The sequence below is a fragment of the Myotis davidii genome, unplaced genomic scaffold, assembly GCF_000327345.1.
Source record: "Myotis davidii unplaced genomic scaffold, ASM32734v1 scaffold299, whole genome shotgun sequence".
NCBI lineage: Eukaryota > Metazoa > Chordata > Mammalia > Chiroptera > Vespertilionidae > Myotis > Myotis davidii.
Window position 1 is genome coordinate 4,818,196 of NW_006293088.1, and position 13,894 is coordinate 4,832,089.

General features: G+C 45.2%; 1 protein-coding gene across 1 annotated transcript in view; it reads right to left on the reverse strand.

Moving 5' to 3' along the window:
* The window catches only part of VPS13D (vacuolar protein sorting 13 homolog D (S. cerevisiae)), a 236,959-nt gene that overhangs the window by 144,329 nt on the left and 78,736 nt on the right, over nt 1-13,894 (reverse strand). Inside the window, 7 exon segments of the mRNA XM_006766790.2 lie at nt 25-181; nt 2,553-2,600; nt 3,727-3,862; nt 5,651-5,803; nt 6,733-6,835; nt 10,221-10,295; nt 12,643-12,765. Coding sequence (XP_006766853.1) covers nt 25-181; nt 2,553-2,600; nt 3,727-3,862; nt 5,651-5,803; nt 6,733-6,835; nt 10,221-10,295; nt 12,643-12,765 — 795 coding nt within the window.

A 13,894-nucleotide genomic window follows, 5' to 3' on the forward strand; every position in this document is an offset into this window, starting at 1 on the left:
AAAAGGAGGACGGACTATGTCAAAGCTTACTGTCCGGAGCTGATGGGCTGTCCAGTCTTAGTTCCATTGGTGTCTCAAGTCTGTTCTTCACAATGAGGGCAGACCGGACAGTGATCACTTTGCGAGCACTGCCTTCCATGGTCACGGCAAAGACCACCCGGACAGGCGGGAGTGCTGAGAACTGTGAAAAAGACATTGTAGTAAAAGGCATAGCTGTGATTTTGAAAATACACACAAAACTACAACCATACCAACCAGAATGCCTAAATCACAGTATCTTATTATTGCGAAAGCTCTTTGGTAAAATTAATCATTAAGCCCTAAGACCACTCAGTTTTAATAGGAATGTATAGCCTATAAATATGTACTCTTAAAAGAGCCAATTCTAAACATTCCTATAAAAATAATATATTCAGCCCAGCCAGTGTTGCTCAGTGGTTAAGGGTTGACCTATGAACCGGAGGTCACTGCTTGATTCCCGTTCAGGACACATGCCTGGGTTGCGGGCTTCATTCCCAGTGTGGGGCGTGCAGGAGCCAGTCGATCAATGATTCTCTATCATCATTGATGTTTCTATCTCTCATTCCCTCTCCCTTCCTCTCTGAAATCAATAAAAATATATTTTAAAAAAACAGCTAATCTATTCAGAAGTGACATCACAAAGTGTGTCACAAAGAACAATCCACCGTAGGCCTCTGGACACATTATAAAGAATTTCACCTAAGACTGGTAACAGCCCATCAGATTTCCCCCACTTGTGCTGGAAGTTACCCTCGCGCACAGTGTCGCAAACCAGCCCTCACATGGAAACGGACCAAGACTCGCTGTCAGCTCTGCCAGAGGGGACTACAGATCATGCACGGCATCGCAAAGTTCAGAAGCACTGAGGTAGGACTGCACTTCATAAAACATTAAGTGATTTACCTTCTGCGGTAGTTTCCTCCCAGATTAATATTAAAGTGAGAAAACATTCTTTGAACACTAACAATGGGTTGGGAACTGTCCAAAGTATACAAAAGCAGAAGGAAGTCTTCTGAGATTATAACTTGTCTTTGTAAAAGCCAGAGAGTGTATAATAAAGAGTTGTCTACACTGGTATGCCTTTCCCAAGAACAATAACTTTTTTCCTAATGTCATAAAAATTACTCTCTAGACCCATACACCATTCGCTGACATGCCTATAGAAAAAAAGCCAACATCTGTATTTCAAAGAACTTCAAAAACCAACTTCTCTTTCTTCACAATAACTTTCTAAGTTCCACTCAATGATCACTCTTTCATAAACAGGACACTGAGTTTCAGAAACTCAACATAATGGAGGGAAATAATTTATGTTTGGGCTTGGGTTGCAGCCACTACTTCCTTTTTCCATACATTCATTCACACATTCAGCACAGTTTGTGCCCCAAAACTCTTTTTTCTTTTTAAGTTTAAAACCCCACATCAGGTAAACCGAAGAGGAGGTCTCTGAAGCTATTATTCTCAGCGGGAGTGTCCAGAACATACGGACAATGCTTTTTTATTGAAGAAACAAATGACACCACGTCCAAGCTTCCCATACTGCCAACTTTTTTATTAAAAACAAACAGTATGTGAAACCAACCTAATAAACAATAAAATGAAGAGCTCCATGTTTTGAGCCAAGACTTCCAGGAAGCCCAGTGAAAAGGCAAACTAGAACTGTCTGGAGTGTTTTCAGAGACAATCCCAGACACAGTCAGCACCTCGGCGTCCACAGACCCAGCCTAGTAAAGCCCCGCTCAGCCAAGGCCAATTACAATTGTTTCAAATCTTGATCTTAACGCCTCGAAGCTTAGCTAAAATTTCACAGTTCAAAACTTACTATCCCTAAGGGAGAAGAAAATTTAAGCAAAAACCTAAAAATAGTTTTTTAGTGTCATCTTATGATGATGTTTCAAAAGCCAAATGGGAAGAAAAAAGAATCTTACTATTTTTCATTCTTATTTACCTTCACGACCTATGGATCCCAAATCTATGAAATATGTATAGCCATACAAGGGTTAATTTATACTTTAACTTAGAAAGAAAAGGAGACATTGGCCCCAAACATTTGTTTTTTTTCTTTCTATTGCCTGTAATATTCAGTCTGACATATCAAATTAGGTGAAAATATTTTCTTGCAAGTTTTTAGAAAATGAATCAATAGAAAAGCATCAATAGAAAAGCAGAAAATAAATTCCAATCGCTCACAGGTCATAAAGTCCTCTGATCATTAAGAAATAAACATCTAGCCCTAACCGGTTTGGCTCAGTGGATAGAGCATCGGCCTGCGAACTCAAGGGTCCCAGGTTCAATTCCAATCAAGGGCATGTACCTTGGTTGTGGGCACATCCCCAGTGGAAGGGGTACAGGAGGCAGCTGATCGATGTTTCTCTCTCATTAATGTTTCTAACTCTCTATCCCTCTCCCTTCCTCTCTGTAAAAAAATCAATAAAACATTTTTTTTTTAAAAAAGAAATAAACATCTACGTATGGTTCAGGCGCAGTGTCAACACTCAATACACACAGTGACATAGGACAATCATACTCACGTAAACCTGGGGATGGATAATATTTGTCCTGCTGCTTGGGCTGCCAATCTAAGAAAGATTCCAAAAGTCAGAGAGTCAGCGCAGACCTAAGATTACAGGCATCATTAAGTTCAATGACAATGAAATGTGCTTGAAAGGGTGGTGTTTGCAAATACCCTTAGCAAAGTATGGTCTACCGCTAAGAGAAAGCATCTTAACTTAGAAGGTATGGGGAAAACAACCCTCATTTTACCACCATTCCAGGGACACAAATTTCCAGAACACATCCATACAATAGAAAAGTATCTCTTGGGGGAATTTATTATTTCATCATCAGACAAGAATTTAGGCAGAAAATTAATCTTGAAAGAAAATGTCCTTTCCTAAGAATCTTGGGGCACAAGAGAGGAAGAGTAGAAGGAACAGGGTTTCTCTATGAAGAAAGCATGACGAAAGCCACAATCTCTGCAAATCTGCACTTTCTCCCTCATCACGGGTTACCTAACAAGTGAGTCATCCTGGGAAGCACGTCCGAGTCCTGGGCAAGAGCACCATGGCGGACACATGGGCTGGGAGGCCAGCCCTCACCTGCACACTCTAGTGAGGGATGCTCCCTGCATCATCCCCAGGCTGGTCCCTCCTAGCCCTAGAGCTGCAGGCTGGGTCAAGTTCAGGCAAGGATGTGTGAGAGGTTCTGTGATCAGATACACAGCAGCGGCTATATGTCTTCATGCTAGAGAAGAGAAGTTGGAGAAAAGGAGCTAGAAGGATCAAGGAGTAGCACTATAAGAAACTGAAAGAAGACAGTATGTGGAGGAAGCATAACAGTATATGAAGTAAAGCCAACACATGTTCGGCAGACTAGCAAATGGGCAGGTGGGCCAGCTGCATATGAAATGGGTCTGCACAGGTGAGGGAACATGTATTAAAGTCACTTTTATTTATTTATTATTTTTCATTAAAATCACTTTTAGATCCTGTTTTTTTACAGAAATGATCCATTGGTTGGCTCATCTAAATATTGATTATCATTGCCTATAATGACTTCTATAATCTTACATATTCCTAGAGCTCGTGTACTAATAAATGAAGAACAAGAAAACTTTACTAGAGCAAGGCTATTACACTGTGTGAGTGCCTAGCTGTACGGGAGTGCGGCCAGGACAAAGGCACACCCATTCCCCCCGCCACACACCGTAGAGGAAGATGAATTCTTATCTGGCGCTGCGTATCGGAAAAAGGTCCCAACTTTGTCCACAGACACAGGGCTCACTTGCTCCCAACCATTTACTCTCACTTGTAGTTGGTGAATCCGGAGGTCATGGGTGTGTCTGTGAGGCAGAACACGGAAAAAAACATTAAGCCCAATCTTCAAAAGCAAAGAAAAGCAGGAGCAAAGACTCAAATCCGATTTACTATCTAATCACATAAAAGCCCAGTTGTCCAAGCCTTTTGGTGATTCCCTAATGCAAGAGAAATCAAGAGAACATATTAGCTGGGTTTTACATTTAAAACTGCAAGGTTTATAGCTTGGGCAAGAGTAGCATTTGTCCTCCCTTTGTATGAACCACGCAAACTCTCCACTCTAGCCCAAGCCTTGCCCACCAACCCCAGCCAAGCTTTTACAAGACAGTGCCATTCGCTACAACCACTTCTGTGGGGCAGTAAAAATGTTCCGCTAGCATCTGATCATATAACCAAACTCTGGAAGTGCGTGACACGGCATTTCCTCCTGGTTCTTTTGCTGAATACCCTACTTCTCTTAGACCCACACTCAGTTGTTTGGCTTCGGTCCTACAGGCCACAGACAGGTTAGGCATTTTAAGGCTGAAGGCTTGGCTGAAACAGCAGAAGGCAGTGGGCAGAACAGGAGGAACAGGAGGAAATTGCACATTTAATTCTATTTTAGGTTTCGCCTAATTCAAGCCAGAAGCCTAAAATGGGGAGCTGGATTTGAGGCTGACAGGAAGAAGGGAGGGAGGCAGGGAGTGGCCATGGTATGCCAAAGTGGGGAAAGCCAGAAACGGCATTTATGTTGATGAATTCAAGCAGAACAGTGGGACTTGAAATGCGCCGTTACAAAACATGGAAACTAAAACGGAAGTGATATAGAGGTCAAACCCCTTCTGATATAACAGAGGCCATGCTTATTAAGACATACAGCCAACAGTTCATAATTAGCTCCTTCAGGAACTTTGTGGAAGAGAAAATGCTCACCACTCATCCCTGGAAATGCTAACGTGGCTTTCAGGTACACGTACCCCGCTTAGTGATTTTTTTTTAAACCCTATTTTTCCTGTACAATCACTGGGGCCCACAGGTTCAGACATCTGCCCCAGGGAGAAATGTGTGCTGGCAGAAAGCTGTGCAAAGGGAAGAAGTATCTGACTTAGGAGCGGGTTTGCACACAAAGACTTCGAGCATCATGAAAGCATAAGGCGGAAGCCAGTCTCCCACACTTCAGCTCAGCTTGCAAACAGATAGGAGGCTGAAATCTTAACCTATTCACTGGACCGCCTTTCCACTTAACAATGTCTGCAAACACAAGAACACTTTGTTAGCTATTTTGTGACCGCTCAGTAACAAGCCACAGGCTTCTCTTGCGTTCGTCCCAGGCCTCTGGTGGACCATGTCAAGAGTGAGTGCCAGCGGTCTCCCTGGACGAGTGGTTCTGATCGTCCTCAGCGTCCGTGTGCCTCCTCATACGGCTCTCCTTCCCGAAAACGCCTGCCTGCTCCAAGTGCTATGTGACACGTGTGGGTCTTAACACTGAAATCGACATGCTTTGCCAACCTTTTAGAAGTACCATGTCACCAGTGCATCGTGAAAGTCAGGCTGGGAGGCAATGAACTTGAGTGTTATTCTCTGTCTATGCTTCAACCAAATTATGTGAAACACACATGTCAAGTAGAGAGATAATTAATGGGGGAAAACTTTATTTCCAAGATAGTAAGAAAGTCATTATATTTTTTTTAAAGGAAAGGAAACACTGATTTTTTAAAATAGCCTTTAAAAATAAATCATTAAACTCTCTAATAAAGGAAGGTGAATAGGCGAAACACTAGGGACAGTCACATCATATACATATTTTTTTAGAAAAAGAATGAGTCATACTTTACCTGTGTCTTAGCTTTCCACGTGCTTCAAATTCAAAGGGAATCTCTTCACCTGTGAGGACTTCCCGCCACTCACTGACATTGTGAGTGTCATCGAGAAATGTTCCGTCCCCTTCTGGAACTCCCCCTGGACTCCCGCTGTGAGACAGTGCAGCCCTGGAACCAAATCAGACGATACCAGCCTGTGCCTCTCTCCCAGCTCCTTCTCACACGGAGCTGGTGCTGGGAACAGAAACCCTCCCGGAACGCAATCCACAGCAATAAGGCCGTATAATTTGGCTCCAAAGGGTGACCTACAAGGTCAGTAACTAGAGGTATCTTCATGATCAAACGCAGCTCATGTGACACTTTAGAAACAGCTGAAAGCTATACTACACACTCACCTGCCTCGACAGTAGAGCTGCTACATAGGTGCTATGTAAAGTGAGTCATGACTTTTAAAAGTCATGTTTAAGTGACTACCAAGAACTTAACAGGCCCTGAACTGTTTTTAAAAAAACAAAACCGCCTCCTGTAAGGCATTATCATACTTCGTGGAGGCAGGGAAATGCGGTTTCCAACCAGCTGATGCTGTTACTTGTTTCGTGTTCTCATTTCCTAAGCTGGAGAGATCAGCGTGGATTCGGAAAGTCCAGCCAAGGTCTGAACAGGCTGAAAACTGCTGAAGAACCTTCTCACTTGGCTTAGGTAAATTCTCACTTGTTCTCCAAACCCCACCCAATACCATCTGGATTGAAGTGTGCTTTAGGTTGGAAAGCAATTCTTGGGGGGGGAGACGGGGAGGATGAAGAGGAAAGATGGAATGACTTCTCTTTCACGCTTCCCACTCTCAGCCTTAATTTGCTGGACTCTGACTTTAAACGCAATGTCTACCGGGATCAGAATCATTTGGAATTTCAAACTCGGGGCCTACTTCTCTGACTACAGATTCCACAGAGGACCAGAACCTCCACCATAAACCTCAGCAGGACAGCATGTGATTGCTTCGAATACAACCCAAGAGCCTCAAGAAGGGCCCACTGGGCTGGCACGCAGGAGCCTTGGGTGGCAGAGATGCCTCGGTGACAGAGCCAAGTGCTTCTTACCTGGTGGGTGTGGTGGTCAGGGTGGCGAACCACAGAGTGCAGCCTGTGTGATTCCTCAGAGCAAAAGGGACAAAGGGCTGCCGGCGCTTGGGGGTCTTCACCTCTGCTACGAACGAACAAGGTGGCTATTAGCACCGCCTCCGTCTGTGTGGGAGAGCCTCCCCCCACCACCACCACCACCACCTGGAGACAGTGCCCAGACGGTCTCTTGGCAAAGGGACTGCGGGAGAGGAAGAGAGGACTAACGGAACCTCCATGTACTTTGCTACGGGATGACTCGGTCCTCCCTGACAAATGGCTGTGGTGTGTGACTGCCCAGCCCCCAATCCTCCCACAATTCTTAGGGGCCTCATCTCCACAGAGGGCATCGGGACCTAACTTGGTTGGAATCAAAAGAGGGAAAAAGAGAAATGGACCCTCGCTACTCCCAATAAATACATTCTAAATAGGTAGCACAAACTGTAGCAAGTTTATCACACCGACTTGATTAAACTTTGTCCAAAATGCCTGTGCTGTAACAAAGCCTCCCTTTATGCAAAAGTTACCCTTCAGTCGTATTATTCACATTATAACGAAATAAAAACATTCTTTCCTATGTTCTTACACTAATAGTTGGGATATTTTTCTCCCGGAAAGATCAGAAATATACTATTCCAGAGCTTTTTAAATGAAAATTTTAGCCCATCTCTGACACAGATACCACCACCATAGGTACTATAGAGTCTACAAAAGGAGCATAAAATATGATTTCTTTTCACAAAACAGTTGCTAGTCAGGGAAACTGGAAACACTGATCAATACAAGACTATAAGTAATCAAATTCTAGAAAGAGTTGACCTGACAACAAACACTTTAAAAAGCCGGAGAAGTGGAAGACCACATGGCCAGAAAGCCGACAAAGGCTGTAAGTGCCCGGCCACTGCCCTGCTCCGGCTGCCTGCACCCTGCCTGTGTTGGTGGTCTGGCACGGAACAGAGGCTGCCCAGGGAGGGATGTCAGCTCCTCTGACCAAGGGCCTAAGTCTCCCCGGTGGGCCACAGGAAGAAAAGGAGGGGACAGCAGGGACCACAAGGGCAGCAGCAACCCAGCGCTGGCGCCTCCTGGCTGCAGTGCTCATGCCACACGCACACTAGCAACAAAGGGGGTGCAGCCCAGTCCTCCTGTGCGCACCGCTTTAAAGCACAAAGACAATACGAGCAAAACCGGGACCCAAGTGGCCCGCAGCTGAGGAGAAAATGACATCTCGGGGTGACTGCACATGCCGACTGAGAACACTACAGCGAAATTAAACTCGTCCTCCAGGCCCACGTGTTTCCTGCCAGCAGGACAGGAAGGCAGACTGCACCAGGCCCTGCCCCTCCCACCATGAGTAAGGCGTGGGGCCGCATCAGTCTGCTGTGATCACTGCCTTTAAAAGGAAGCACTTCCTTTTTCCCTCTTTTTTCAGGAGTTAGTACTATAAACACTGCCGGACAGGCACTTTCAGGTTAAGGCAAGTTCTGCTTTGGTAACAACAGTGGCTCAGGGAAGTCTGAGAAATGGCAACATGCTAAATAAATGAGTGGATACTATTACGTATTCCCTCAATCCCGTGGATAGTCTTTAGCGACACCCTCCAAATACTTCTAACGATACTCTCTGCTCAAAACATCCCCATTTCTCCTCCAAATGGCCTCACTTAGTTCCCAAGGTTTGCTTTAAAAAAATAACGTTCATCAAGTAGAAAACCACAGAGTAGCTGTGAGGCTGCCGACAAGAGCAGAGGGGGAGTAAAAACTTTAAGAGCTGTCTGCAGGGTAAACAGTGCTGACTGTGGCACCTTGAGAGGCGCCCCGCTCCGTGAGTGCGGCGAGAGCGGCTTTATTGCGGGAGATACAGGGCCCGGAGGAAAAGCAGCCAGCTGCGCGTTCATATCCCACTGCAGGCCAGACCGTAAGTTTCCATTTGCAAATTAGATTTAAACAGAACAGGTGGCAAGTGGCTTTGATCACACTGTAATACGGAATAAAGTGCTAGGAACCCATATAAAGACATTCACAAGTATATTACTTTGGAATTAAATAGCCTGGGAAGGCACACTGCCGAGGTCCCCCAGCCTCTTGTTTTGATTACACATACCGGCCGAGACGTCAGCAACCGACTTCTCCGCTAACAGAATCCATGGAGTGCTCACGAGTCCAAACCCAGCACCCGGGACACACCTGACATCTCCTGCGCTAGTGTCCAATCGGCTATGGATTTGCCTTGGCACAGCACCAGAGAGCAAAATCCCCAAGTCCATCAAAGAGCACCGTGTTCCCTGGCGGCCTCAGAAACTCTGCCTCCAGCGACCAGGCCTAACTTCTTCACGGGCTCCGAGAACCTGAAGCTCCTTCCGTCCAACTTTGGCGTCAAGTGGCTCCAGCTGAGACATTTCTACCCTTTGGGCCCGTGTCACAGAGTAACTGGGCCATTATAACCCGTGCACGTTTCCATGCTACAGAAGCAGCTCAGCCTGTCAGAAAGGACCTGCTTTGTAAATCATAAGAAATAGATTCACGTCCCAGGCCTGCCACTAGCTGGTCAGGTGAGTGAAGGCCAAGTACTTAGTCTTTCGGAGGCTCTCTGACCTCATCAGCTGAACTGAATACATACTCTGCTTAGCCTGAAACATGAAGTAGCAGACGGAGGAAAGCTTAGGGTATAAATCTCTGAATAAATGAAGACTTGATCGTGGGCTCTTTGTGAGCCATCCCCTAAGCACCCACCTCAGTGAAACCTTTCAGAAAAACCCATAGTACTACCCCGCGGACTACTAGCCCTGCTCTGTCCTGGCAGAGGAAACTCAAAGACCTTTTTCTACAAAAGATGTCATGGCCCAGGCAAGACCTGCTGTTAGCCAAGTACACACACAAATCATTCCGATTACATGCACATCCCGGGATGCCACTCCCTGCATGTGTGTGGTGTATTCTATCATATCACTGACCAGACAAATTCCCAAGGAACCTTACATGGTCAGAGTTAGAAGGACATTTGCTTTTCTGTCTCCTAAGCAGCTCGGGTCACAGCTAGAGAAGTTGAGGCCTGTGTCTAAGGCAGTATTTCCTTAGCTCTATTCCCGACCAGCAGAGCCCCTTGCGTTCCCGGTTAAATGTGCACCGAGTACGATAGCCAGACTGGCAGCACTGCGAGGTGGAGGCTGGGCTGCTTCTACTTACTTGCTTTTCAGTAGGAGAAACCACCTCACTGACCGGGTATGTCTGCACCCCACACGGTGGAGTTTTACCGTTTCCACCGAGGGTTAAGGCAAATGCAAGAGACAGCATACGCCAGCACATCGCTTCCTCCTGATAGAAGGTGTCTCTGTTCATTCGTTGGAAAGCTCTTTCCTGATACTAAACCAAAGTACCCAAAACGTGGTATGCCCCCATTCACAGAACACTGATGGACATGGCAGTTCTTACAGTAAAACAGGAAAATAAAGCCCTCGCTTGGCTGTACTGTACCTCTAGCATACATCTGGTGCTCTAGGTTAGTCAGACTGGCTGTACTCCTAGTTCTAAGGTAGACAAGGGGGAGGCCTGGTAGACAGGAGAGACAAAGTTAGAAGTAAGAAAAAACACAGTGAATAAGACTCACCTCCAATGCGTAAGCACAGAGTACATTACAGAGACAGCAAGCACCATGCACCAGTACGATCATTCCCCTCAGTGATTTCTAATAGCTATGAAGGTACCCGACAGCGTGAGCAGGACGGTTTTCTGCCGGCATTTATTATGGAGGCATTGTCAAAGAAGCAAGCGCCTTTTTTTCCTCAGTTGGGGAAAGAAAATGTATTCAACATTCTTTTGAACAGAGTGACAAGCCTTTTGAGGATTTTTAACTTAAAGCCCCATGTTCTTAGATGGCAGAGAAAAGTCACCATCACTCCCCTACCAGCTAGGGGAGGTGCTCGTGCCGCTGGCAGAAGCAGAAGCAGAAGCAGAGGCAGCAGGATGCTAATCCCTCAGGAGTCTCCACACTCCAGGCGAAGAGCCTGTCTGTGCTTCAGTTTTCACCGTCTTTACTAAGGCGTTACCTCAAAGTATTATTTACATTATAAATTAAACATGGAAGTGTTTAGAATATTTATATTTGGTATTTCCATCCAATGTCTTTGGAATACAAAACTAGTCAGTTCAATAAGATACCGTGCCATCCAGGTTTACCTGCAGAATCGCAGCCCTTACTGAACAAAGCCAACAATTATGTCAGAAATGAGGCTATTTTCTTTCCCCTGCTAAAGAAACAGTGGGAAGTCAGCAGGTCCCTTGGGCTGAATTTCACATTATTCCAAGGGCTCCCATTGAAACTGCCCGGAATAAAATGTACAAATCTTGGGGGAATGTGACTAAATAGTCATGAATAAGACCTGAAAGTCTGTGGTCAGTTCAGCAAGGTTCAAACCGACTGACTTTCGGAACCAATGCCCAACAACTACCTCAGCAGGTCTAAAACAGAATACAATCCCGTTTGATTTACTGCCACCCAGGAATTTCCAGTCCGAAAAGAAGTTTGGAAATTTAGGTATATTCAGTTACGTCTAATTAAAAAGAAATATTACACCTTTATAAACCTAAGTAACCATAAAAATCTATAAGTAAATAAAATCCGGCTTTAATTTAGCAGAGGCATTTAACATAGATAAGGCAGCTTATTAACTTTAAAGAAAGAGGAGAACTTTTTTTCTTTCTTTTTTTAAAAGGGCAGAGAGGAGAGGGACAAAAGAAAGCCCTTCGCTAGAATCCTAAAGACTGGGCCTTCCTGGTGTTTGCACTGACTGGATTTAAGATCCTCCTGTATGAATGCTTTTAGAAACACACACTCCCTAAGACACAAGACATATTACAGAAGATTATTTAGTCTTCTTGGTGGAATTCTATGTTACATTCTGTTGACACACAAATGGGGACGGTTAGGGGAGGAGCCCACATTGAAGCTGATGATATCTGAAAAGCCCTGGCTCCGAAGCAATGACCTTGAGTCTCAGAAGCAACAGCCTGGGAACAGAGAGCAAGCAGAGCTGACATTTCCTGCCCCTCGCTCTAGAAGTACAAGGCAGAGAGACAGTCCATTTAAACGTCCTGAGGAGAGACGGACAAGTTCAAATACTTCATACACTACGAAAATCCATCTCCCCGTGACACGTTTGCAGACCAGATGGAATATTTATGTATTCATGAGCTATGTGAAGTCCAGCCAAGACTCCCAAAGAAACCACACTCAAAGAGCTGGGGCTGAGCTGAATTTGAATGACAATGGCTGTGGAACAACTAAGAACCGTGCAGTTGGCCATCACAATCTCCCCAGCTCCGAGGCAATCAGAGCTCCATGGTGAAGCATTAAATAAGGAAAGAAAACATCGTTAACAGAGAACAAACTGACTCCTCCCTCTTCAAGCGGCTGGGCATTCAAATCTTTTATGTTATGAACAATACAGGGCCCCCCTAACAGTTTTTTCCACATGGGATAACCTGCCCTCCCTCTCTTCAAGAAAATAGCCAGTCTCTAGATTTAGAAGACTGAAAAGATGTTTTTAAAAAACTAGTCAAAAAGTTCCACCCACAGGAATGTTTGGCTGAGTAAAACCCAAACTGAGCAATGGCTGGTCTCGATGCACTTCCAGGGCATCCGTCCGTGCCATGTTGCCAGAATTGAGGACCTGTATATTGTAGGTCCTCTCTCCCACAGAGGTGAGACTGGAGCTCATATTAAAAGTTGAGTATTTTGCACCAGAAAAAAGTCTCTCACGACGACTAAAACAGAACTGTAGAAGACAGTCAGAATTTCCTGTTGGTGTTTCCACTGAAACTGATTTTGGAGTTTTCAATGAAACATGGGTCTGTGGGTCAACAGTGACAGTTAGACATTTGTAGAGAAAACCCTTACTTTGTCCAAAGCAGGGAGGATCCACTGAAGAGCCCATCCAGTCTTCTGTTGCAGTTGATTCTATTTCCTTGTCCTCTTTACAGTAATCTGCCATCCATGATTCCTTGGTACTCACATACTGATCTAGAAAATATTCCCCAAAGACATTCAGAAGAGAAGTAGAAAATATGAAACGTTCAAGTCAGATAATGTCAATTCAGCAAAACAAGCTTCCACGGGATGCCTCACTACGAGCTGGGCAACCTGTAGATTCCGAGCAAGTCTGTCCCCTGGAGAACCTCATTCTCCACTGGAAGAAACTAATGTTAACAAAACAACCATTAATTACCACAAAACGATACCACACTGTGAGAGGAACTAAAACAAAGATAAGAGTGAAATTCTTTGGGAGCACAGAACGGGAAGATTCCGTCTGCTTTGGGAGAAGTGGAGGACCACACATGGGAATTTTGGGCCGGGGGTTGGACACCTTTGTTCTGGGTCTAAAAGAATGAGTAGAAATTACAGTTTACCGATGGGATTAGGATACAGGCACATTCCAGGCACAGAGAATAGCATATACAAAGGCTTCAACATGAAAGTACATGGTACAATCAGTGAACATTAAATATTTCAACATGACTTCGGCACAACATACTGGGGTAAGGACAAAGCAAAGATGATTTAGTGTGTATAGAGCGTGGAATCCCATGCTAAGTGACAGGGTTTAGAGATAAAATTTAAAAAAGACCAATTTGGAGGCTGTTAGAAAACCATTAAATTCAAGAGGCTGTAATCCACCTGACAGTCCTCCAGCTGTTTGGTTTTTTTTTTACTCTTTTGAGAGGAGAATTACAACGGGGAGAGCAGGTTAACAATGATGTACCACACTCAAATAAAGACCTTTTATACTAATTAAGATATACTTCCTAGAACAGGCAGAGTGGTTAGGGGCCATCAGGCAGGCAGGCAAGTGGTTAGGAGCAATCAGGCAGGCAGGCAGAGGGGTTAGGGGCGATGAGGAAGGCAGGCAGAATGGTTAGGAACAATGAGGCAGTCAGGCAAGTGGTTAGGGGAGATCAGGCAGGCAGGCAGGCCAGGGGTTAGGAGCTAGCAGTCCTGGATTGTGAGGGATGTCCGACTGCCGGTTTAGGCCTCAGGGATCCCTGCGGGATGGGGCCTAAACCGGCAGTCGGACATCCCCCAAGAGGTCCCAGATTGCTAGAGGGTGCAGGCCGGGCTGAGAGACCCCCCCCCCCCCCCTCCCACCCCT